Source organism: Drosophila grimshawi, unplaced genomic scaffold (genome assembly GCF_018153295.1).
Source record: "Drosophila grimshawi isolate 15287-2541.00 unplaced genomic scaffold, ASM1815329v1 contig_44, whole genome shotgun sequence".
NCBI lineage: Eukaryota > Metazoa > Arthropoda > Insecta > Diptera > Drosophilidae > Drosophila > Drosophila grimshawi.
Window position 1 is genome coordinate 2,002,237 of NW_025063240.1, and position 26,048 is coordinate 2,028,284.

General features: G+C 37.7%; 2 protein-coding genes across 2 annotated transcripts in view; both read right to left on the reverse strand.

The window, feature by feature from the left end:
- LOC6558256 (frizzled) overlaps positions 1 to 26,048 on the reverse strand; it is a 105,938-nt gene that overhangs the window by 39,350 nt on the left and 40,540 nt on the right. The window contains exons 3-4 of the mRNA XM_001985472.3: positions 20,798 to 20,992; positions 20,489 to 20,714 (exon numbers count right to left, since the gene is read on the reverse strand). Coding sequence (XP_001985508.1) covers positions 20,489 to 20,714; positions 20,798 to 20,992 — 421 coding nt within the window. The remainder of the gene's footprint in view (positions 1 to 20,488; positions 20,715 to 20,797; positions 20,993 to 26,048) is intronic.
- Positions 7,685 to 8,174, reverse strand: LOC116806462 (uncharacterized histidine-rich protein DDB_G0274557). Its single transcript, XM_032742820.2, has one exon. The coding sequence runs from the start codon at positions 8,103 to 8,105 to the stop codon at positions 7,818 to 7,820; it is 288 nt and encodes a 95-aa protein (XP_032598711.1). The 5' UTR covers positions 8,106 to 8,174; the 3' UTR covers positions 7,685 to 7,817.

Consider the following 26,048-nt stretch of genomic DNA (forward strand, 5'->3'; position numbering starts at 1 on the left):
ATTATATTCTGTCTCATCTTTTCAGTTCAACAGAGTTCCCACTGTACACCACATGGCACATGTGATGAGAAGAATTTGAATATTACCGCCTGGTTTTCTGGTCACAGGGGCCATGCAAAATAGTTTTATGCCATTTTCAAATGAGATCTAAAATGGTTGCCTTGCTTTATGAAGCGTCGAAAAGTCGGCCTTTTGATATGCCGCCGAGATGGATTTTCTTAGAATTTATTTTGATGCCCCACCACTTGAAGCAATGAGGAAACACACCGAAACCGAAAGGCAGGCCCCCATTGGAATAGACACATTTGAAATGATCGCAGCTATACAAAATGAAGATGAATGACAGATGTATGATATGTATGAATGTCTGTATGTATGTCTGTGTATGTATGTATCTGTTTGGTTTTTGCTGTTGAAGCTCTGAAGTAGTGCTCTGTGCAACTTTTGTTCATTAGCTCATTTCCACTAATTCAGTGGTGGGGCAATAGTTGCTCAAAGAAGTCTTAATTATGGGAGAGAGGCTATGCCAGGGGTAAACTTTTTGGGTAGTGGTTGGCCAAATTCTTTGAAGTTTTTTGTGCGTGAAGTTGTTGGCAAAGTTGTGCTCCAAGTTTAATGGCAATGCGGGAAGATATTGCACAAAAATTTACGCTTAATTTCAAATTAAAGATTGTCAGTTAATAATCATTAAATAACTAGGTAATTAAGTAAATTAGAGCTATGAATGAATTTATAAAATAAGGCATAACATTTGTTAATGATCTATCTGACAACAGATTGTTATTACTATTATCATGTTATATCTGCTTCGCTACCTATAATTTTTTCATAAAATAAATTTTTGGACAATTTCAACAATTTTTGGTCGTGTTGATAATTTCCATGTCTTCTGAGATTAAGATACTTCTGTTTCTGGCAAAGGCGACACAATGCGCTCTGATGTGCTTTGAGGATTCCTCCTCATTGCCTCAACATTTGTAGATTTTGCTACAGCTTAAACTCAGATAGATGACCTCTTAGAGTATCCTGTCAAGCGACCGCTAAGTATGCGAAGTCTATTCTTCCACATGACTATTACTTGCTTAAGCCATTTCTGATTATAGCTGAATGAAATAAATTCGGGTTGTTTGAGACTTGCTGCCTCTGCCCAGCTTTATTGCCGCAGATGTGTTTCTTCGCTAAAAAGAAAATCAACTATAAAATGTTTATATTCTAAAATACAATTAAGATTATACGAGTAAATACTGAAAAACTATATTTATTTTGTCAGTGTTAAGCATAAGGCAACCCCATGTGCTCGTAAGTGCCTCAATTTAAATTTATATTAAATTTGATGTCGCCCTCCACTTAAAAACTGCTCAAGTTTTGGCTGGCTCTTACAGATGCAACCCCTCCAAGCATTCACAAACAGATTGGGTTCCAGCAGCCTCGACCGTCTGCTGAATGACTAATTTTATTTTTATGACTTTTATGCGCCGCATTTGCGTTTATTTTTTATGCTTTTACTTTTGTCTTTTAGCCAGATTCAGATTCGGAGTTGGACTTTTGGTCGGAGTCGGAGTTAGAGTCAGAGATTCGACTTCACTTGCATGATTTATGGGCGTCTGATTTTGTTGTTGGTTTTTGCATTTATTTTTTGCGCTGGTCTTGGCGTTAAAATATTGCCAAGCTACCATAAATTTTGTAGTATTTTGACAACTAATAAAAATGCAGGCCACTTCGCTTGAAAATGCATTCCATTTGCATAGGGCTATGAGGGCGAGAAGAGTCATTCACATATTCTGAATGAGAGGTAGAAGAAAGTGGAGATCGGAGAAGACAGTTGGCTATTTCGATTTGTAGCTAATTTGCATATCAAATTCGAATCGTGGATTTAATGGCCGTCGAGTCAAAAATGGTTTGACAAGTGTCTCCACATTTGGACGATCCATCCATCGATGTCGTTGCTGATAGCGATGCCGAATGGTTAAGTGCAAGATTTATGGCAGCTCTTTGTCTATCTTTAGTATTTCTACATCGTTTGTAGTTTACTAATAGATTTTGGCCTGATGCATTGTTAAATACTAATTACCATCATAAACAACGAGTTCATTGTTCGCATCGAATTCGGCTACCAAAACAAGTTAAGCATCCATCGATTTGTAGCTCATTGTTATTGGCCATTTGCTTCAGCCATATGACCATATGAAGTTATCACTTAATCATTTTTATGATTGCACTATTTTAGATTTCAAATCGAAACTTTGTGTTTCGTATTCGATTTTATAGTTTGCTATCTGCTGTGCTCGTTTGCTTATAGTATATCGTAAAAGTTAGTTTATGGGTATACGCTTTGTCTACTTTACTACAGCGTAGGCTATTGTAAACTCTTAATGAATATGAAGTGACTTTATTTATGGCACTCGTCTCCGTGGTTCAAAACACAGCCCATAGTTCTAGTGCTATACATTTTTAAAATGGGAAAGGTATACGGAATACGGGCTTAGGGCAACTTCGGTTTATAGTCAGATGAAATACGTTACGAAACACACAGTTCACAGTTATCAACCGTTAGGTACTTACATTTTTATATCTTCTCTTATAAGGTTGATTATGTGATTTTGTTTTTAGAAAGACACAATCTGCCGTTTTAGAAAAATACTGAGAGTAAACTGACTTGCCCCTGGTGCGCAAAGTAAGGCGATTTCCTAAAATGCAGGCAATGCAATGTGCTCAGGCTAATGCTTATATCTACTTAAGTGCAGAGAGTACAAAAATGAATTATCGCATTTTACAAATATACTTATACCGTTAACATTTTGCATAACTTTCAAAGGCTAGCTAAGTATGCCATCTATTTTAATTATCTCTATTTTGTCTAATTTATGTCCACTTGTTGCTTCCTTCTCATCCTTATGGCAATTTCAATTAAACTCTTAGAGCCATTAGCTCGTTCCGTATAAGCTGACAATGCGCACGAACAGCCCAATAGCGATATATATACTGCCATAAGCTCTTACATAATCGGCCATATATTTGCTATACAAACACTGCAAAGTTTTTCAATTTTCCAAAGCTTCTGCCGCTGTGTACCACACACATAACGAAATGCATATAAATAAAGTGGCACTGGGGTTTGCGTATAATTATCATAAAGCGGAATCTTGTAGCACCAATATGAAGCTCATAGCTTGTGCGAAGAGAGTAAGCGAGAGACAGCGAGATAGAGAGAGATGGAGATTGGGTGTCCGGCTAACTAGTCCCATGTTGACTGCGCCTAGCTGGCCTAATGCCCATTTCGGTGATTCGCGTCACCAGCCCAAACGATGTAACTTTCAATTTGCGTAATTTTCAAGTGACTACAGCCGAGCTGCGCTTCCAACTGATCCCTCACCTGAGCCTAATGACTGTTGCCGTGTGATGCCATGAGAAATCGAATGGACCCCCCTCTTGGCGGTGGGCGCCAGAGTGGGGAGGGTGGATTTGCTGGCTTCGAGGCGTGGCCAACTGCTGCGTTAAGGTGCACGCTTGTCATAAAATGCCGCATATTATGCTGGCTATTAATTTTTACTGCTTAGACGCAACTGCCTGGACGTGCACTGTTACCGAGACGGAGACGGAGACGGAGACCGGGACTGGGTCTAAGACCTCGACCTGGACAGAGGCCGGGACCGGGACCTAGGCCTGTACCCGGTCAGCCACATAGTTCCCAAAACTTGTTGTTGGCGGCTGCGCTTCCATGGCAATTTATGATGTACATGCGAAATGGGCAACGCCATTGCCTTCCAATCGCTTTGCCTGGGCACATTTGGAGTCATATCGCGCCGCTTCTATCGCAGCCGCACAAATTTATTTTGCTTTTGCATGCACTACACTCCATTAAGTCCAATTACTTTGTAACTTGGCTTGTCGAATATAATCTTAATTTAATATATGAAACTGTCTTAAGCCTAATTTTAATAGACTCAACTTGTATGCCCTTAAATGTGCTCACAAATTGGTTTTTGCAATGGGTAACGAATTAGGGATATATATTTTTACTCACAGATATTAATGCCATTACATACATACAGTATATAAAATAGTTGCTATTATATTGAGCTTATTATTATTAAGACCATTATATACAGTATTTAAGACAGTTGCTATTATATTGAACATATTGTAAAATACTGCCCAGTCCTCCCACATATAAAAATGCTGCTCGTTCGCCAATTCCAACCCTTTCATATCATACCAGCTACAACGTTAACCTTATCGTAGATTTATTATAAAATGCAATTCACCTACTAAAATATGAAGTAATAAATTGTATATACATTAGCAATGTACATTTTAAACTTTCAAATTAAAGCAAGGAATCAAGGCGCTGAAAGCTTGCTCTTTAATATGAGTTACATAAGACTATCACCACTAAGCAGGCAATTCTGCTTATAAGCTAACTTTATATAAGATAACTTTATAAAACAATAATATATCTTTTCAAGTTTTATACGGCTTAGAACAATTTCAATTCTGCTTATAAGATAACTTTATATAAAACAAATAAAATATAATACGAATTGGGGAATGTACTTCTATTTACAGATATTTTTAGGAAATATATCTTTCCAAGTTTTATGTGGTTTAGAACAATTTTAATTAAAAGAGAAATACTATGCTCTATTATCGCAACCCTCATTTCCTTTTAGAAGTAATTTGATTTCAGTATACTTGGAAATTATAAATATATATTTCGAACAGGGCATTTTCTCAAACTGTTTTTCTACGGTTTCTGATTTTATAATTATCAAAGAGTATCTAAATGTTGTCGTCGCACCTACATATTTGTAGACTTTTCATTTCCTTTATTTGTCTTAGCAACGGCTCGCGTATTGGGGCACAAGAAGAGCAGATGTCGGAAAGTTACCCATCATTAGTACTAACAAGCAACATTATGCCGTGGTGGCTGCTATATTGGGGTCGGCCTTTTCCAGTCTGGGATCTTTGGTCGCAGCTCTTTGCCGATTACATTGGCCAGATAGTTGCGAGCACGCGTACTTGATACGACTTTGTCTTAGCCTCAGTCTCCAGATCTGTCTGCCGCCCGCTTTCATCCTTCTCGCACTAACTCACTGGTCTTGTATGTTTATTTAAGGAATTTTTATTGGCACATGAGTGTGTGTGTAGGAGAGTCTTGAGTTTGAGTTGGCTGCGGTTCTATGTTAGGAGCGCACTTATCGCATTTTTGATTTTTCATGGGTTTATTAAATTGTTTTATGTAATCGCAGATGGTCAAATGTCATAATGGCGAATGTGAGTTGAATTCTTGAAATTGCTCTCGAGTTTGATTGTAATGTGCCGGCGGCATTATTAACATAATGATGATATTGCCTACAGACAAGGCCATGTGTTCAATAATAGATAGATATACTGCTATTATATTATGCAATACTTAGTCTCTTGTTATTTAAGCAGTCGTGTGATCTCGCTGATATATTTTGAGAACCACATGTAGTTATTATCCCAAATTACATACCTGAAAAGGAAAGAAAATTGACGTAATTAGTTAAAATGTAAAACAATCGATATTGTCTTGGTCGGTTATTCGTGAAAGAATGAAGAAAATATAATCAATTATTGCCAGGTATCTGCTAGCAATCTTTCTAATTTAAGTTACTTAATCTTTAAAGACTATCATTAGACATTTAGAAAAACTTTAAGCATGATGTATAGAGTGCGAATAATAATTATCTAAAACTTTTATTCATGAAATTATAACAAATTGCGCAATCCAAAAAAGCGGTTTTCTATTTTTATACATATAAAAACATGTACAAAAAAGAACTGATAAGATAAGAAAGGCAGTCCTAAAAGCCTTGCACTATCTATCTATCTAATCTATATATATTATTTTCCATTCGCTCCTAGTACAAAAATGTAATTAATACAAAAATCTTTGCGTTCTCATAAAATGTATTTAAATTATGTGCCGCCAACTGTTGTTATCTTGGTTATTGTTGATTTTTTATTGATTTGCCGTATAATTAAGTTCCAATAACAATTAAGGTTGGCGAACAGCTCGTTTACATTGGCTTCGACCCGAACTGAATTTGTGGGCGTTTGAAATAATTTCATTTTTTAATTAAGAGCGACGACAAAATATGATGACAATTATGAATTGAGACGTTAATTGTCTATGGGTTTAGCCTGAAGCCTGTGTGTATGTGTGTTAGGTGTTTGACTGTCATAGCCATCAATTTAAGGTCTGCCACATGAAATTGTCAAAAATGCATAGAGACAAGGAGTTGACTCGCCATTTGGTGGGTTGGTCGAAAATAATTTTCATATTTAATTGACAGGCAGACAGATTGAGAAATGCTACCGATTCCATTTGCGCGGTCTGTCGTCAAGAGTTTCGATTAAAGCCTTTATACGAGGAGTATATGGTGGGGCATACATAGAGTAGCTAGTATTTTATATTTATTTATTTTTTATATTTTGTTTTTATTTTTGCTGTCAATAAAGTCTATAAAACTTAACGCCTGCTGTTGCTGCGCCTGCTGTTGCCTTCGGGGCATTTTTTTGCGTCTGTCGACTTTTTTAATGGCAACATGTTTTACAACATTATTAGACAACCTCGCGAGACGGCCAACAAAGCTGACCAACTGGCCAACTGGCCAATTTTAATTACCAATATTTTCAGGTGTCGAATCAACGTCCCACACTCTAGGCAACATTTTGCATTTTATGACAGTCCTCCCTATACCCCGACAGCCCCCTCCACACCAAGAGGGATTGCGGAAAAAATGTAATTACCCATTTGTAGTTGCAGCTAATTAGCGTTTTGCGACAAACAGTTCTAATGGCCTGTAATTGGTCAATATTTGTCTGGGCCATTGATAGTTAATTTCATTTATATTTATGCGCTTAGTTCTCTCCGTTTATAACTAATTGAATTGCCACTGTGGCCATATTGCACTCGTACGTGGTCTGCATAAGCCGCTTATTATTAACCATTATATAGATTAATTATATATTAAAACAAACTCTTTTGTGAGGGTGTGTAAATACACAAATAGCAATCTTTTAATTCTTATGTCTAAATGATAAGATATCAATTGGAATAAGTTGTGTTTCTTATCATTTTCAATGCGTCATTTGAAGAGTTTCTACGCACTTTAGTTAAACAATTTCACAATACTTAATAACTAGAAAACATTATGAGAATTTATATTGTATTGTATTTATATTGTGTTACTCAAGTTATTATTAAGAGAATATTAATTTATTATTTAATTTATATATATATCTATCTATTTTTTCTTTTGTTTTAATTTTTGAATATTCCCAAGTCAAGAAACACGTTTTAAACTAATATTATTTTTTCCTATAAAATAGTTAAATTGTATTATTTAAACAGTTTTCGATTTCAGCATTTATTTTATTTTTATATTTTGTAATTTTTTCAATGATTTCATTATTATGTGTAAATATTTACATGTAAATTTTATTTTGTTCATTTCTCTGTTTTGGAACATGCTTTATATTATATTTTTCTTTCTTCTTTTAAATGATTATTGTTTGTTTTTGATTAATTTAAAGCGCTTCGATGTATTCATTTCACTATATATTTTCTGTATTTCCGAATATAATATAAGTGTGTATAGATATACTTTTATTTTTTCATTTTTCCACTTCCCAACCTAATGAAACACGCATTTCGTTGTGATTTTATTTCATTTAATTGTTTGTAAATAAATATGATTGGTTCATGATTTTTGTATAACTATTTAAATTCACTTCACAGATGGATGAATAAGTTCAACCGTAGATATTTTCGAAGCTTTTGCAGCCATTTAGCAGTGATGATGTGGTGGTCCATGGTGGTAATCATAGTGTTCATGATGGCTATGACCATGATGACCATGATGGTGGTGGTCATAGTGTACAACGTGATGCGACGGGGGTCCATGATGGTGGTGGTGATGATGGTGATCATGGTACGGCGGCGGTGGTGGTCCGTGGTGATGATGGTGGTGTTGCGGCGGCGGATGTCCGTGGTGTCCATGGTGGTGATGATGATGTCCCAAGTGCAGTCCCATGTGGATGCCAAAGAGACGATCCTCGTGATTTGGTGGTGGCATTTTAATTATTTTTAATTTATTTGTAAATCCTTTCTGCGATAGATCTTAATTCCTTGACTGGAACAAGTGTACTGTGCTTTGTTTTGAACAAATTGGCAATATATACTTTTAGTGGGCCATTTTGCTTATCAGACAACAATGTCAGGTAATATAGATAGAGAGTTATCTTATCGTTGTAGTTCACATATTCTGAATCATTGTGAGTCATTTTCCATGTTCAGTTGTAAAGATTGCAGAGTAATTATTATCTTGTTGTGGTTTGGACTAATCTTTGTTTCAGGTGACTAACTTCGTTCAGCTTTCGGTGCTTCCCCAATAGAATATCCATTCACAATTGACATGAAAAAAGGTGCACTAATCGTGGTAAATAAATAAACAAATCTGTTTACTCTTTTGCCTCTCTTTTGAAAGACGAGAAAATCGAATAAAGGTCCAGGGAAAACTTATGGAAAATGCAAGCGTACACAAGAAATTAAGAGAAAGAAAAATGGAAAACATGCCACAAAATGTAGCAACTTTTTGTGTGGCGGCGTCTAAAAGTTTTGGCATCTCAAAAAAGGCTAAAAAAAAAAGCACAAAAACTAAATGCATAAAGTCGACGACAATAATTTCCGCCAGCATGCCAGAGTCTGGACAAAACGACAGCCAGGAAGACATACTGGAAATACTGAAAGACTAGCGTATAAAGTGCGAAAAAGCAAAGCACGCGATAGACACAGCTTGTGGAAGGACTACTTGTGACTACTTTATATGGATATTTTGCTGGTACTGGTTTGCCGGGTAGAAGAGAAATGAGGGAGGATTGAGGACGATGTCATATCAAGTGCTTAGTGCGTGCAAGCGACGCTTTCGTAGACTTAACAATAACTTTTCCAGCTGAGCACTTTAAATGGTGGTGAAGGTGCTCCGGAAGGCAGTGCTGATAAATTGCGTTAGAAGTTATAAAGCGATTAGAATTTTGTGCGTCGAGTTGGCAGCTCCGTTCGCAGCGTTCGGAGGGTTGCAATGTGCGCAAAAAAGAAACGAAACTTTTTGCTTGCTGTATCAATTTAATGCCTATTTAAAGTGTGAGCTCCCCAGGGGCGATAACAGCGGTGCAAGAGAGGGGGGTTCGCAGAATGCAGGCAATGCATAAATTAGATTTTATGGAACTGCGCTAAGGTGCTTGGCAAAGTTTTTTTAGCCAATGTTAAGGTTTTTTATTAGTCAAAAAATGGGAGAAAACCAATTTCAATTGGCTTTAAAGATAATATTAAAAGGGAAAATAAATAAAGATATTTGTATGTTTGAAAGAGCATTGAGAGGCATTATTAATTATGATAGAGAAGAATTCTTATTTTAATTTATTAAACATATACTGATAGCAAAAATTATTACTCGAAGTTCTACGCAAATCTTTTAATTATTTTGATTTTATTTACGTAAACAACTAAAGAACTCTTGACAGCTGTCGAATTTGCACCTTCTTCGATTCATTTAAGAGCAACAAATTACATAAATCTAATAAATTATCCCAGTCAAACATTCCAAAAGCACCCCATTGTCAAAATCTGTTCGGACGGAGAAGGGCAAACCAAACCAAATCAAATCAAATCCATGCGCACACAAACCTCAGTTCCCTACTTATATAAATATGGCTAATTAATAAATCTATCTGGCTTTCAACAAACCGGCATTATGAGCATAGGACTCTACTCCTCCGGCCCCCAGATTTAAATTAATTGAAAATGTCACAAGTCAGCGCAATTATCGTAAATTACAAACACGCGTCAGTTGGTTGTCGGGGGTTGTTGGGATTGTGTTATTTGATGGGTAAATTCAAATCAAAATATTATTATTATTATTATTTTGATTACGTGAGCTGGCAAATTGCGAAAAATTGCAACCGCATTGGGGGTACTTATTGATAGGGTGAGTTCAATCGCTTAATGAAATGTCCACAAAATAAAAAGACAAAACAAAATATTTGCTAACGACAACAACGAATACAAATAAAATGTTCAGAGTTTTAGCAATTAATTAGTTAATTTAAAGCGCAATTGAAGAGTCTTAAAGAGCTGTGCAAAAAAAAAAATACAAAAATCACAGAAAATATTCTGTGAAACAATTCTCGCAAAGTAATTCTGCAACGGAGCATACAAATTTCAAAGCTCGCAACTTCCCATCCTGACTATGCAAAAATGCAGCCAAAAAGCATATAAAATTATTATGCGGGCTGCACGGGAAGCGGGTTGGAGGCGGACCAGAAAACCCGCTTATGACAATGCTCAAAGGCATTTTTTGGCTGGCATCAGCTAAAAGCCAGACAGCAATAGCGGACGCCGACAACCCTGGCATGTGCATATAAAGTCCAAATAAACTCAAGTTGTTGACAAAAGGGTTAAAGGCCATAATTGTGGCAAGAGCTCCGGACACTTCTGGTCGGGTCTATGGTAGGGGCAGCAGCCCCTCGTGTACCGTCTGGCACATTAAGCCAGAGTAGATTTTTATTGAAAGTGTAAACACAACGACCGACCATAGTCATCAAAATTATAAAGCCAACACGGAGCAACAGCATCGCCTGTGCGGTTATTAAAATCCTCCCTTTTTTTATTTTTTGGGAACTATGCGTATAATTTTTGTGTGCTTATTTGTGTAGCACTAAAAAAAAAGTTTTCATCAGGCGAAAGCACTTCAGTGTGCACTGTTATTCAGCAACACACGGGAAATAAAAGTTAGGACTATGAGTAACTGAACTGTATCAGAAGAGGCAATATCTGAATTTACAGCTCTCCGTTACATACAAATTGAAATCATTCTCAAAAAGACTTGTTTCGCCAATTATTTGCACTTGGACAACCCCAAGTTATCTCGAACCATAAGGGTGAGTTTGTCTTACATGAATATCGATTATGTCTATCCAAAAAGTGCAGTTTCCATTAGCGTGATAACAATAACTCAATCAGAGCGTAAAAAAAAAATAGACATCAACAAATAACTATAGATGACTCAACCAAAAACAAACCGCAGACACAAAGACCCTTTGAGCAGCATCAGAAATCATTGTGTTCTAAGTAGATTGTGATTCAAAAGCGGCTGAAAACAAACCCCAAAAGATAACTGAGACGGCTCCCTTCTTTAAATTCATCCAAGCAATATTTATTTTATAAAGCTTACAAATTTGCGCAAAATTTTTACACACACAGAGTTAGAAAGGGCGAAAGCAAATAGAAATCGACGTCCATATGAATGTTCAACAAAAAGGGGGGAATTATATAAAACACGAGGACAAAAGGCCTCGGTGTCTGAGAAGCTAACAAGCGGCCTACCCCCGTTTCAGTTCTTTTAAGTGATTTCAACCCGGAAATGCCCATAAATCGATTTGGGGGTGGCAGCGGTAGTCCCCTCCACAAACACCCACAATTGAGAGACTAAGTCGAGGACTCCTCCTTGGACTGTCGCTGACGACACATGCGGCGGTCGCTTTATGGGCTAAATGAATGAATTGAAATGGGCGGCAAGTGTATCGACTTATGGCTGAGCTGAACAAGAATGTGGCACACTTGTCTAGAGCTGTACAAGCTCAAACCATTGTCCCCACACACCACACGCGCCGCACCCTTTGCACAATGCAAATAAAAGTTCATTACAAGCCCCGGCCAAGGCGCTTAAAAGTCCCCCTAAATGTGTCGAGGCTTTGTTATTGCCAATCCTGCCTGTCCCATTTCGAAGTGTGTGTGTTTCTTTCTCTTGTTGCCATTTATGGTCAATGCCCTCACGTTGGTTTGTGGGTGCCTGGGTCTGTCGTGTGCACGGCGCACATGGCACCGGAAGTACCACATCCGCAGAGTCGGGACAGTCAGTTCGCTGTTGCTGTGCAAGGCGAGTCAATAAAAAAATTCTAAAGCCAAAAAGGAAATAAATTAACAATAAGCAATGATTTTTCTTCTTTTTCTGCCAAGTTTCTGATACATTTATAAGTATGGCATGATATGCTATCGGCTTTATCCACAATTGTCGGATGTTCTACGTAATTTGGCGCCGGTCAACAAAGGAATTTATCAATATGTAACTGCAATTTTCTAAGAGCACTAAATAAAGTAAACAAACGGAAAGCTATTTTCAGGGGAATGTTTAATAAAAGATGAAAGCATATTGTGAAATATTATGCTGGGTTATTTCAATTTGAAGTTCTTCAAATAACCTTACTTTATTTTGTGTCTCTGTTTAAAGCAATCCTTTCGCATGTTTGTCTACTCACTTTCATTTGTTGGCAATCCGACTTATTCACCGTAACCTTATTTAAGCTTCAACTTAACCTCAATTGTATATAACAAAAATGTCAATGTCATAGCCATTGCCTGCCTAAGCTTGACTCAGATTGCTCGACATCTATTGGCTTACAACTCACAATCAATTTAGTTGCATTTCTTTATTTTTAGGAATTTCATGCCACTTAATTAACTCATCGTGCAGTCTGAGCGCAGCAAAAACCTTAATTAACCCATTACCTTTTCTGCTGCAGATGAAAACAAAAAACGCAAAAGGACATAGAAAAAGTAACTGAAACAGCAACAAGAACAACTATTCAACACGTCATGCAAAAATGCCTGGCGAAAAACTTTTTAACGCTTTTTCATGCCAAAAACATGTAAAAGGTGTTCGCTGAAAGGTTGGTCTGGCAAAAACTTTTGCTCGCTTTTGAAGTTGTGCCAATAAATTTCAGCTTAGTGGAGTTAAACAAAGCGATATCGAATCCTGGATAAAACTAATAATGAAACCCACGCAACGACTGCAATCGACAACATAAAGTACGACTAAAACTAAACGAAAAAAAGTTATGAACCACGTAATTAAGAAAAGTTTTTTTTCTCGCACAATTGAATTCGAGTGGATTTTTCTTTTGTTCTTGGGCCCAACTGAAACCCTAGCGATTTGAGCACTTTGCAGAACAGCCTCGCCACGCCCCCAATTTGCAAGGAAAAGGCAATTTACACGCCCAAAAAAAACTAAAAAAAAAAATGCAAAGATTCGGATTCGTGTTCGTCCTCATCTGCCTCTGGTGCTCTTATCAAATTAGACAAAAGGGAGAAGTTTTCGGGCAAAAGCCTTTTCAATGTCTGATAAATGCGGGGTGGTGTTGGCTGGGTCGATGCCTCCGAGGGGTTAAAGGTGCTGGCAGCGCCACAGGAAGCACTTGAATTGCCCTTGACAGGGGCCATATCGAAGGATAGGCCTCGATACGAGTATAAACCTGCCAGCGAAAGTTGCCAGCAAAGAGATTTTAATGACAGCAACAACCGCTGCGCTTTATGGGCTTTATGTGTGATGCTCAGAAAACCATTCAATGTGGCCGTGTTTATTGTCGCCAACGGCGGCAGGATATTAGAAATAAAGAGAACAGCAGGAGGCGCTTGGTACACCAAGTGTACCAAGCCTAGATAAGCCTCTGCCGTGGCAGACAATTCCAATATATGTGGCTATAATTTGCGAAGAAAAAAATGTTACTAAACATTTATGTGACTTTAATGTTTGATTCTATTAGATCACTGGCCAAGTAACCAAAACAACCCATCGACAGAAATTTCAATCTGAAGCGCAACCTCAATCAAAATTATAAAACCCGAAAACCGAATTTTTTGTGCGTCTCTCCGCACCATAGGAAAAATTAATTGTGTGGGACTGTTCGTCCTTAAATTTGTATTTTATTTAATATTTCTGTTCGACACTTACAACTTGTTCTGCAAACATGCGCCACATTCATTAGTCGCCGCTGTCCGTACTCTCAGATCTCGCATCATTAACATTGCTTTTCACACTTTTTGCCATTGTTTTTTTTTTCTGGTCGTTGGCCTGGCCGGGTCAAAGTTTACAGTTGGGCTCTTGCCTTTGGGGCGCGTAAGAAGCGTAACGCGAAAACCTTTCTGTCATTTGCTTAAGTCTGATGTTTTTCAAATTATATTAATTTGAATTAATGAATTTAATTGCTACTAATTAGTGACCCGGTCGTGCGGACATCTTCAGACCCTAATGATCTCAACCGCTACTCGAAATCTCCATATATTCTATATATAATTATGAGTAACGCTTAAACTCACATTGACCAATCAAGGGTTAAGATCTCACATTGGTTAACTCAAAGCCAAACCGCCAAACATTTGCGTGCCTGACATTGAATAGAAAAAGCAACACAAAATTTAACAAGAAAACCAATGGTTTAATTAAGGGAAGAAACTCGGAGAATATCTGGAGAATACACTATAATATTAAAATAAAAAGATCAGATGCGCTAGCTTATTAAATTCATTCAAATTATTTATTTGGTATTTAATTAAATATTGTTGAAATGTTATATGTATCATATATGATTCATATGACTAATTAATTTGAGAATTAAAAAGCGAGAGTTGTACAATTCTGAAGCTAAAGTCACGTCGGAAATTGAATACTTTTAAAATTAAGGTTGGAGCACGTTCTCCGAGTGCAGATTCAGAGGTGCCGCAACGTATAAACAAACTCTAATCAAACAAATAATCTGAGCAGAATAAAACAAAGCAAAAAGGTACAAACAGAAGCCGCATAAGTGTAAAATAAAAAAGCAATAAAAAAGTATCAACTTCTTAGACTTTTAGATACCCTTATAACTGAAGAGAATTTTGGAACTCATTTTATATATTGAGCAAATTGAAAACCGTCATTTCCTAAATGTCTCATGTGCTTATTGGCTAGTTATAACCACAGTAGTGTTTGGACAAGCGCCAAAATGTAAATGTAATCAGAGATATGGGAACAACAAAGTCAACGACTCCGCATTATGGGGCGACACGCAGTAGCAGTCATGACAACAACAATAACAAGTTGCCGTCATGTGTGCCCCATGTAGTCAAGTGTAGCTACAACAATGCAGTATCTGCAACAGCGTATCTTCTCTGCAGCAGATGTTGCTGTTGCCGTCCCTTGGAGACTCACGCACGCTTTACTCTGTTATTTATTTTTTTGTTTCGGGATCGTTTGGCAGCCATTTTTGCCACCGGTTTTACGCGTCAAAGTGCGCGTAACTCTTGCCGCATGCCACAACGCATATTGCCACTGTTGCTTGGTGATGTTGCTGTTGTTGTCCTGCTCTTCTTGGCTAAATGGCAACATCGTTACTACTGCCTTTTATTTGAGTTTCGTTTTTGCTGTTTCTTTGGTGCATCAGCTTCAAGAGTTCCCTTCAGAAATATATATTCCTGATGCTATAAGCACAATCCAATCAACGATACGACAAACTACTTTTGGTTATTACTTGGTTATCACAAATTTACAAATACATCGGAGCATAAACAACAAAATTTCATTATAAATAAGACAATAACGAATTCTTAGCAGAAATACCCAAACAGAAAAAATTTTAATTTCTGCTTGATATAAATAAATATTAATTCAGAGCATGTCCTAAGATATAAAATACAGCGTGAACATTTACTAACACCACAACAATTTTGTATTCCACTAAATGAATATAGCCCTAAAGTTGTCATTAGCCAGAGGTCTGAGCAGCCAGAGTTATAAACATACTATTGACTCCAAGTAATAAGTTAAGCCCTATGTATACCTACTAATTTTCTGATCTCATTCAACTTTACTTAAGGCAAGTTCGAATGATATTTATTTTTATTTATGAAATCTTATTTGAGACTTAAGCTATGACAAATATGCAAACAAAGAACAAAAAACGAAATCAAAAATTCAATTTGCAGATATAAAATACGCAGACAATTGATATTTTCGGCTATGAATTCCGTGCAACCTGCTTGGGGCAACGAACTGGTAACTAGTCATGAATGTGACCTGCATGCCATGTGTCTCGGGCACATTCTGTGAAGCTTGCTTGACATTTCACTTCAACTGTTTTCTTTTAACTACTTTCATTCATTTTGCCTTATTGCACATTTTTCTTTTTTTTATGAAATTTTCCTTAGATTATATTTCATCTTTGTATTTCTATTGGATTTGAAGTTCGCTCATTTTAATTTCGCATTTCCCATTGATAAAGTGGTGCTGAAATAGACTCAGCTGACTAGAAATGCATTTATGCAGCTGGGCTTAGGACTCGTAGCCATGTGTCCCCCATGCTGCCCCCTTTCCACATCATAAATCATTTATACGCATTTCTTTTTATGCCACTCGATAGGTCGCTGAGCTGCTTGGCTACTTGTGCTCGATTCCAACTGTCAGCTAATGCAATGCCGGCCACTAGGTCCCACAAGCACCACAAGTCTTGCAACTGGTCAGACCATGGATAAATTATGTTAATATCATAGCTGGAAGTCTCTCTTATTCTTATCTTTCTCTTTGGCATTTATAATAGTTTGACAAATGAAGGAAAAAGACAAATCAAATAGAAATTGCAGCACATAAATCGGAGTGCAAACTACGATCTACTGCGAGTAGATGTGTTCATATAGAAAACTCACTCTTATTATGAGTAAATAGTGGATATACCCATTAAAACCTTGCACAGATAGGGTATTCAACAGACAACTTAAACTGGAACACGACTTCGTCTCGCGACTTACAACTTGCGCCATATAAATTGCAAAAGCGCAACAAATTGTTAATTTTCTTTTCGTTCAACTTTTTCCTCGTCACTCTGCGGACATTGCCTCAGTTAGCCGTCATTCGTCTCACGTCTTTTGTGCGTCTGTTTTCTTAATTTGCATAATTTTGTGCAAGTTTTTATTTTCCTACTTATTTTCTTTGCCGCATTAAAGAAAAAGTTGAAATATAAATAGAATGCAAATATATGCTTGACTAATAAAGCCAACTGCTGGCCAGGCCAGCCAGGCTTATGCCAATTTAATATTTGTTTTGCGCTTGAGCATATTTCAGAATATCATGGCAGTTATATTATACAATTGCAAACATTTTACATTCTGAAATATGTATTCCAGCAAATCTTAAATTTATTGCTAGACAATCATTTAAAATTTGCTTCAACATGTTTGTTGATGGCATGTTTATGTTTGTCGTCTTAAATATCTCGCACCTCACAATTGTTGCACGACTCGAACAATCACTACTGTTTTAAATGCCACACACAAACACACACACAAACACACACTCGCACACCCAATCCGTTTGCTGCCCAGGCGTTTAGCATAAATTAAATAGTTGCTTTTTGCATTGGAATCGCTGTCAATAGAGACAGAATATACATTTATGCAGGTGATTCATAGGCCACAGCGGGGCACGAAAGGGAAATCCATCAAATGAGCTGCCAACGCGTCGCACAGTCAATACAAATTGATGCTTCCACAGGACACATTGTAGACACCTCCTAGCCACCACTCCCCTCCTCTTCCTTCCAGCCTGCTCTTGTTGGGTCTGCCGCTAACGTTTATTTACTTAGCAAAAAGTGCTTGCAAGAGTTGTAGCTGCAGAGGAAGAGGAGCAGTGCTGGGCAGACTATACGTATCTGTGAGCATTATTCAATGTTTGGCTCCGAACGTGCGCAAATTACAAATTCAATGCACGTAGCCAACGGCGGCGAGGCTTTAGGCAATGTTGGGAGTTGGGAGCTCAAAGATGGTAACTGCTAGCTGGTAACTGGTAACTGGTGGCACCCAGACGCAGGCTATGTTTACGGAACGTTGCCGCCATCATCGTCGCCTCAGAGCCCAGTAAGAGCAACAACCACAACAACAACTACAACAACCAACACAACAACAACAATAGCAACAGCAGCAGCAACAGCTCTCAACCAGCTGACGACACATTAAAATAATGTATTTTTAAATTAAACATTAATTGTCGCTGAATGGTTTCTGAATGGGCTGCCAGTGCCTTTTACCGTTGCGTGCCACCAACTTGGAGCTTCCCCTCTCCCACCCTCTCCATCTCTCTCTCTCTCTCTCCCTCTCTCTCTGTTAAGGAGTGCCCAAGACTGCATTAAGTCATCATTTTTACTTTTCTTTTTGGGTCGGCGGGAGGGGGGTGAGACAAGCGGTGGCAAAGATTTTCATAAATCGCTTGGCTCGTTGTTAATGTTTTTCATCTTTTATTATAGCCCCGTGCGATGTGCGAAATATGTTTTTTATGGCTTTGCCATTTTGCATGCATTAGCGAATGTCTTCAATGCTTCGCAAGGGGCCAAGGGGAGCTGGCGGTGGCAGCAAGGTAGAGGAGGCTTTCACCAAAGGCCTGTTTAAGTGGAAATATTTGATTGTGTTTGCATAGCACTTCCGATATTGCAATGAGCTCATTTGCAGTCATGCTCAGAGCGTGTTTGCATACCACACATAAAAGATTTGGTATTTTGACGGGTAAAGTTCAGTGGAGAATAGAAATCCATCTTTATCTTATATTAATAATATGATATGAGTTGACGTGAGATGCCAAAGTTATTAGAAATATAAATCAATAAGTAATATATTATAAGAGAGAGCTTCTTACTGTATATATTGCATAAAACATTTAATTCCAATTCAGATACATAAATTTACAAGATAGATTATATATAGATAAATAAGAATCAATTTTCGAATACTTTCTGCACACCTTGCATCCATCTTATTCTAATGCTTGCCTATTAATTAAGATTCGTATACATTTAAAATGGGTATTGTTAATTTGATTACTTCCATTCCATGCAATAAACATAGACGAATCAGACTAAACAGATTGGGCAAATCAGTCATTAAGTCAGCTTAACGAATACTTTAGTCACTTGCTAATTCAAGTCGTATCGATCGCTATTATCCGGTGGTAAGCCTGTGCCAAACCTCTCACTTTACATTCCCCATTTATAAAGGGCAGTTAATGTTCTATATAGTCGAATCACAAGTGGCCATTTAGAAGCTGGGCGAGTGTTCTACACTTTCATTGGATTTGCCTAACAAGCCATAATCATGTGGTGCTGTATTTAATTACTGCCTGTATCGTATTCGCATTGCCAATTGCTGCGGGGCGGAGGCACGTGTGGCGAACAGAGGACATCAGTAGCAGCAACAGCAGCCTCCATATCCGCATTCGCATTCGCATCCGCATTCGCATCTCCTCAGCTTGTGAAATTCTAATGCGCCATAATGCCGAACACAATTGAGTCATTAAGCCGCAATCTAATTAAGCCCAAAAATGTGAACGGCTATCCAGGAAAAAAAAGCTAAATAAAATAAAGAGCCAAAAAAATTAACTGCAGAGCTGAGCAGGTCTGCGGATTTGCTTCGGTAGCTGTTCGTGATTTGTTCTTGCTGCTTGTTCTTTGACCCACAAGTGGAGCTCAAGGAAAAACGAATAAAAACACGAAATTTATATATGTATATGTGCAAAAGGTTTAGATCTACATTTTTATTTTTTCGTCTTTTTACGGCGGTTTAACGTGACCATTTTAGCAACCATTTTGTTTTACATTTCTTGGCTAAGATTTATTTCGTGTCGGCTCTCGACCACGTAGGTCATTAAATTGCTTAGAAATCGCGGACATCAACTTCGCGGCCTGACGCGACCAAACACGGCACAGCACGGCCTAGCCCCGGTTTCAAATGAACCACAAAATTACTGTGAAACGGGCGGCACGCACCAGCAGCTTAAGGTACACAATGGGCAAAGTACAAGTAATTCTCGATAAAAAATGAAGGATTGCTTGAGAGAATTACCAAGCAAAATCTCCTCTCTAGTAAATTATTGTGAACTTGTACCTAGCAATTGGAATGCTTAACCAAAATATAATATAATGCATCTAAAATAAAACTGGCCCTTATATGTCTGAAATTGTAAGACGCACACGATGATATTTATTTAAGGAAAAAGTTTATATCTTGGAGATTTATTGATTTGGTTAATTTTTTATAGCAGCGATAGTAAATTGTAATGGCGAATAAGTTATTATAGGAATAACAATAAATTATATAATTATAGATAAAAATATTTATTAGACTCCCTGGCTTATTGTTTATAGTTCGGAATCTTAAGAATTTCTTGAACATATATTCTATGTCTATAAAAATATCCTTGGAATAATATTATTCCATATTTCCATATTTTAATCAAAATATTGGCTGATGCAACCATTGTTTTAATGATGTTTTGGTTGATAGGGTTTGTTTTGGGCATCACAACAGCGAAATAGATACGGTTAATGCCACAAAATGATGTCTAATGACGGTTTCGTCTTACATGACGAAAACTGACTGCGGCTGCGGCTGTGGCTGAAAGTGTGGCTGAGACGTAGGCCGCCACTGAGGCGTTTGGGACCGGTAGTTTGTGTATCTAGAATTAAGTGCTTGTAATTTATAATGTGCCCCAAGTGGGTTCCCAAGTTAAAGTTCAAAGTCGCACTCTATCTCGCTCTCACTTCCTGTAGATAGTTCTCTCATACGCTCATTTGTTTATGTTAATCAGCAACTGGATTGGGAACTTACCTTCAACTTTGGCCAGCGCCAAAACGGATATCGTTTGCAGTGCGGGCACCGCCCAGGCAACCAAATGGAATAAATGAGATTTATTTTCAATTGCCTCGTGGCCCCATTTAAGTCCGGCGGCCAGGAACCAGGCAAAAGCCAAACATGACCACCACGCAAATGCGGCCATGCAACAGAAATACAATGCCATGAATAATACGGTGCACGCGGTCGTCTGCCGATGACCCTGCGCGAGGGAGCAAAGAAGCAAGAGTTGGTAAATATATACAATGAAAAAATGCAAGCTCGTTTCACCATGCTCGAACTTACCTGCGTTATGGTGGACATCATCTGCAGGCGTCCAAGCTTCACTGGCGGCGGAAACGGCTCACGGCACGACACCGAATCGCCCGCACCAAGTCCGGCCACATAGGCACAGCCGACGACCAGATAGCAAACGGCCAGAAAGACAATCGCACGCTCCGGATAACGAAAACGCGATGAGTCTATCAGAAATGTGAGCACCTACAATACATCAAAATAAAATTAAAAACACATATTAATTACATTCAAGCATTTAATTAACTCTGTAGTCATCTTCAAGATGCCGATGTGCAGATTTCATTGGCCACTGCCTTCAAAATACATTAGAGTCGTTGGCCGGGGGAGAGGCGGGAGTTGCGAATGAGGGTCTCGGTCATTAGGCGCTACATACATATTAGCTGATTGTTGTGCAGTTTATTGTGATCTGAGCCCATTTGTAGCGTGTTTCTGGGTAAATGAGTCGACCTTAATGAGAGCACCGGAGTACCCTCTGTCACACACAGAGAGATGGAGTCCTTGGAAGCTGAGACATCAGCTGCCTGGGTTTTACACACAGCATTATACATATATATTTAATAATGCTATTAGGCTCAATTTCCAATTCAGCTGCTCCTTCGAAGCTAAAGGCTTTAAAGGCAATTTCAATTAAAAGGACTGATTTGCCACACCAATGTGAAGGCTATCCAGCCAACCACTTTGACGAGCCGCAAAGGCAAACCAATGTGGCACCAAAGCTACCCACATTGCCGCACAAACCCAATTCAACACTTAAGCCCACATAAACTGAAACTGCAATTTCCAATCCTAGCAAACACCACTTCAGACTTTGCCAGCTAATTACGCACCATTTAAATGAATTCATTACCATTTGGACTAAACCTAACGCTGCGTCCTGAGACTTTTGCCTCCAGGCAGCCAGGCAGCCAGGCAGCCAGGCAGCCAGCCAGCCAGCCAGCCAACTCAGCCCGCAGCCTAAGCGAAGCCATTTCATTTGATCATTACAAAACTATCAGTGGAGCTCTGCGATTGGAGTGTGGAGCCACAGTTGTTTTGTGTTCCATTATGTGCTGCCATTATTATTACGAATGAAAAACATTTGAATTATTCATAGATGTAACATACGACCCAATTGTCGCAAGGCGCAAGTAATCATTTGTTATGTGCCGAGCTTATAGGGTATAAGAATGACAAAGCGACTTTGTGAATTGCTGATCATTTAAAAATTATTTGTCAGTCAGCTTGGCAATATACAAATTAATTTTATCTCATTATTAACGTTGTTATTTTAGTTTTAAAATTATTTCGGACTTAAGCTACATTTCTTTTAACTAGTATTTACAAATATTTCCTACAAATTCAATTATTTACAACTACAACTACTACTAAAGCCAATATGACAGCAATTATTCTCATTTATAAATCTAACTGATTTTCAAACCTGCTAAAGTTATGGGAAACACTTTAAAATAAAAAGTGAAGTATAAATCAAACATAAAGTTTTAATAAATAAATAAATTTCATTATACTTTCTTGCTGACTTCTTTTTAAAATATGAAACTAATTTGGAGCTCGAAATATACTTGAGGATATACAGAATATAAAAAAACATGACCTGGAGCCAGCAGAAAAGGTAATTAAATTATAAAAATATGTCAACATATAATAAACTAAAATATGTAAATCAAATTAGATGTAGCTATGCTGCCTGAACTTAAGTTCATATTCAATGGTTAGTTACAGGGTATATACTTGTCTTGTCTTAGTGCTCATTCCCTTTGCGCTTAGCTCTTAAATTAGAGTTCTCCCATGACTACGTCTAATTCCCGCCTACGCCTTATCGTCTTGCTCATTTACATGCGAAATTTATGCCTGAGATTTTTGGGTGTGTGCAGAAGTTTTTGTAACGCATTTGTTGACATACAAAGACAAGGTTTACATACATATTTACACATATAGATATATATATGTGGGTACATATATACAAAATGGGAATAACAAAATTGAATTGAATTGTTTATTTATGCCAAGCACTTCAGGCATAGGATTTTAGACAGGTTCTACAAAAAGGCAAGGGTTACTAGCATCTATTTGAGTTGCTAGTCCTTCTGCCATTTCATGCCTCATTCCGCCGCCACACCAAACACACACACACACACACAGACACACACATTTTGACAGCAATTTGTTGTGGCACGCATGCTGCTGCTCATTTCATTTGTAGTCAGGGGCGTTGGGCGTGTCAGCTTGTAGGTGTGACTGCTGAAATTGTAGCTACAAATGAAGTAAAATGAGCAAAGCAAACCGACAACAGTCGGAAACAGTCATCACAGCCACAACTCCTCCAACTCCAACCCTGATTCTACCTCTACCTCTGCCTCTGCCTCCGCTTCTCTTGCTGTCTCTGACGGTGGCTCTGCCTCCAACAAAGCCAAAAATTATGCGTTGCTCGCAAGCTTCAACTTGCCTCGCGTTGTCATCTCATCGTCGTGATGGGGCGTGGGCAACTCTTTGATAAACATGGGGCGTAGTTAGTCAGTTTCCGGCAGGCATTTAACTGGGGCTAAAAATCCTACACATGATAGCATGAAAAGCACTCAAAGTAGCGTAAGCTGAGAAGCAGAGACAATGAATGCTGTAATTTTCTCTCATTCAATTATTTAATGTAGATTGCGTTTCACATAAGTAAGAATTAGTAAATTAATGCTTTTCCAACGTTCCTCTATCTAATTCAATAGATATTCCGCTGTACTTATGTTACTCACAATCACTTCAATTTTCAATTTTAAAAAATACCAATATATATTTATATATAGAAAGAAGATCAAATATTCAATGGCAAAGCTTATTTTAGAAAATCAATTAGGTTTCTTTTCAAATTACACAACTTTTCTTTAACTTTATTTACCAATTAAAATAAACTTTGAGCTTGGACATTTATTTTTATTATAAATACCATCAGCAACCCACACAATTGTCAGCCACACCTCACAAATGGTCAAGTTTAATGTTTAATTTCAATTTCAACGCCGCTGTGCCTCATAAATTTCTAAAACTAGTCATTATAAAAACGCCCAAAAACTAAAACGACCACACCCCAACCCTTTGCTGTTTTTTAGACAGCTTAGCTTTGTTCCGCGGCTGCCCGTTTTAGAGTTTCGCATAAATTAAATTAAATTTTACAAACATTTTTTTTATATTTTATTTTATTTTTTTTGGTTTTCATTTTTAATTCAAATTAAATAACGGTGTCATTTGCATAAAGTCAGTGAGACAACAACACAATAACAACTTCCAAGGGGGGGAAGCGATCCAGTTTTGGCTAGGAGGTGGAACGAAGCGTCGTCAGACATGTCAGCGCCTATGATTAGCATAAAACTTTGCACAGGTTTTTTTTGTGAGAATTTGTTGAAAAAATAATTGCGGCATAAATTGTGGTAAATGTTAAAGCTTCGCTTTGGTCTATCTATGTTTTGAATATCTTTGTAAATTTCTGTATTTAGGTTGTCGTCCATTTAAGTGATTAAAGAACAAAAATATTTGCTTTGCTGTCATTTAAATGCGCATATTTAACAAATATTTATTAGTCGTTCATATTTATGCAAATGGTGAACTGCAAGTCAAACAAAATATTAAACCGTAAATCCAAAAGTTTCACAGTTACATGAGAGGCTTACTGTTAAACTATGTTCAACTATCGTTGAGGTCCTGGATGCAGCTACTTTTGTCACCGTGACATCGCATATTTAAACACATCCTGTCCGCCTGGCTGGCTGGCTGGCTGGCTGACAATCCGTCTGGCTGTCCGCCTGTCTGTCTGTCAGTGAGTCAACATTCGCCTCAGTGAGCTTCTGTTTCAGGTTTTGTAATTAAGAAAAGTCATCAAAGTCAACAACATGCTGACACTGAATGACTACCCCCTCCCTATTTACTGTCTCCCTATCTGCAGACGCTTATTTGTTGTCAACATTATCAGAGCTCCCTCGCACGTCTGTCTCAGCCAACTTTTGCGTGTATGCCACACTATCCCACCAGGCGGCTCCCCCCAGTCCCATTGGCAACCCATTGAGAGCCCATTACAGCCCCAGTCATTTCCTTTTCGCTTTCATTGTAAAACAAATGTCATGTCTAACGTCTCTCATCTCATCTCATCTCATCTCATTGCGTTGCCATCTCATTCCCCATTCTCATCTAATGCGTTTAATGAAAAAGGTGTTGATTGTTGACAGTTGTCTCTCATAGTATCTCTAGCAGTGGCTGTCTCACGGCGATAACTTGAGCTCGAATTCCGCGGATGGCACAAGTCAACGGCAAAGTTCACAGAAATAGAGGCAGGTGAAAATATTTGTTTGGTTTTAGTTTGACTTTTTGTGTTTTGTGAAATTGAAATAAATGTGTTTGTTTGTATATGTTAGTTGATACTTTCAGCTGCCACGCCGACGCCTGAGGATATGTCGCACCTAACTGAAATTGCATCTTGGTAAGTAGCAAACTTCAAATACAATCAAGTTATTGAAAACGACATGCTGCTTCAACTCAAACGAATATGAGCGAGTGTCGAAGCTTAATTAAATCTGACTTTCTTCCAACAAAACCAATCAACCAATTAGTTCAGAGCTCACTTTATACGCAATAAGTCTTCAGCTCAAAATTATATCTAACACACACATTAGAATTGATTTTATTCAAAAATAAAAATAAATATTATTTTAATCTTTTTATTAAGTTCAATATTTATTTTTGCAATTTTCTATTGCAGTCGACTATAATTTTTTTTCTAAATATCATTCCCCAATGAGCTTCTAGAAAAATGCTTTGAGCTTATCTAAAGCAACAAAAATAAAACATAATGCAAAAACACTGACAATTATAAATGATTATATTATTAAAAATTAAGATTTATAATATCTACTTTAGTTATAAAATACCGTTAGTTATAAAATATCGTAGTTTCATAAACTATCAAAAGCTGGTTGAGCTAAATGACACGTATTTTATTTGTTTAATACTCCCAGCTTTATGAATGATTTTGCTAAGCTATATTTAACTACAAATGAACTTAACAGAAAATCGGATATCGTCTAAATTTAATGAATTATTTACTTAAGAAAAATATTAACAGCACACACAAAAAATATTTCTATCATCATCAATGACGAGAATGGAAATGAAAATGTCAAGTGGGCCGAGCAGGCGGCTAACCCACTGCACTTGCCAGAGCAACCAACAGCAAATCTGAGGGAGAAAGTGAAAGAAGCAG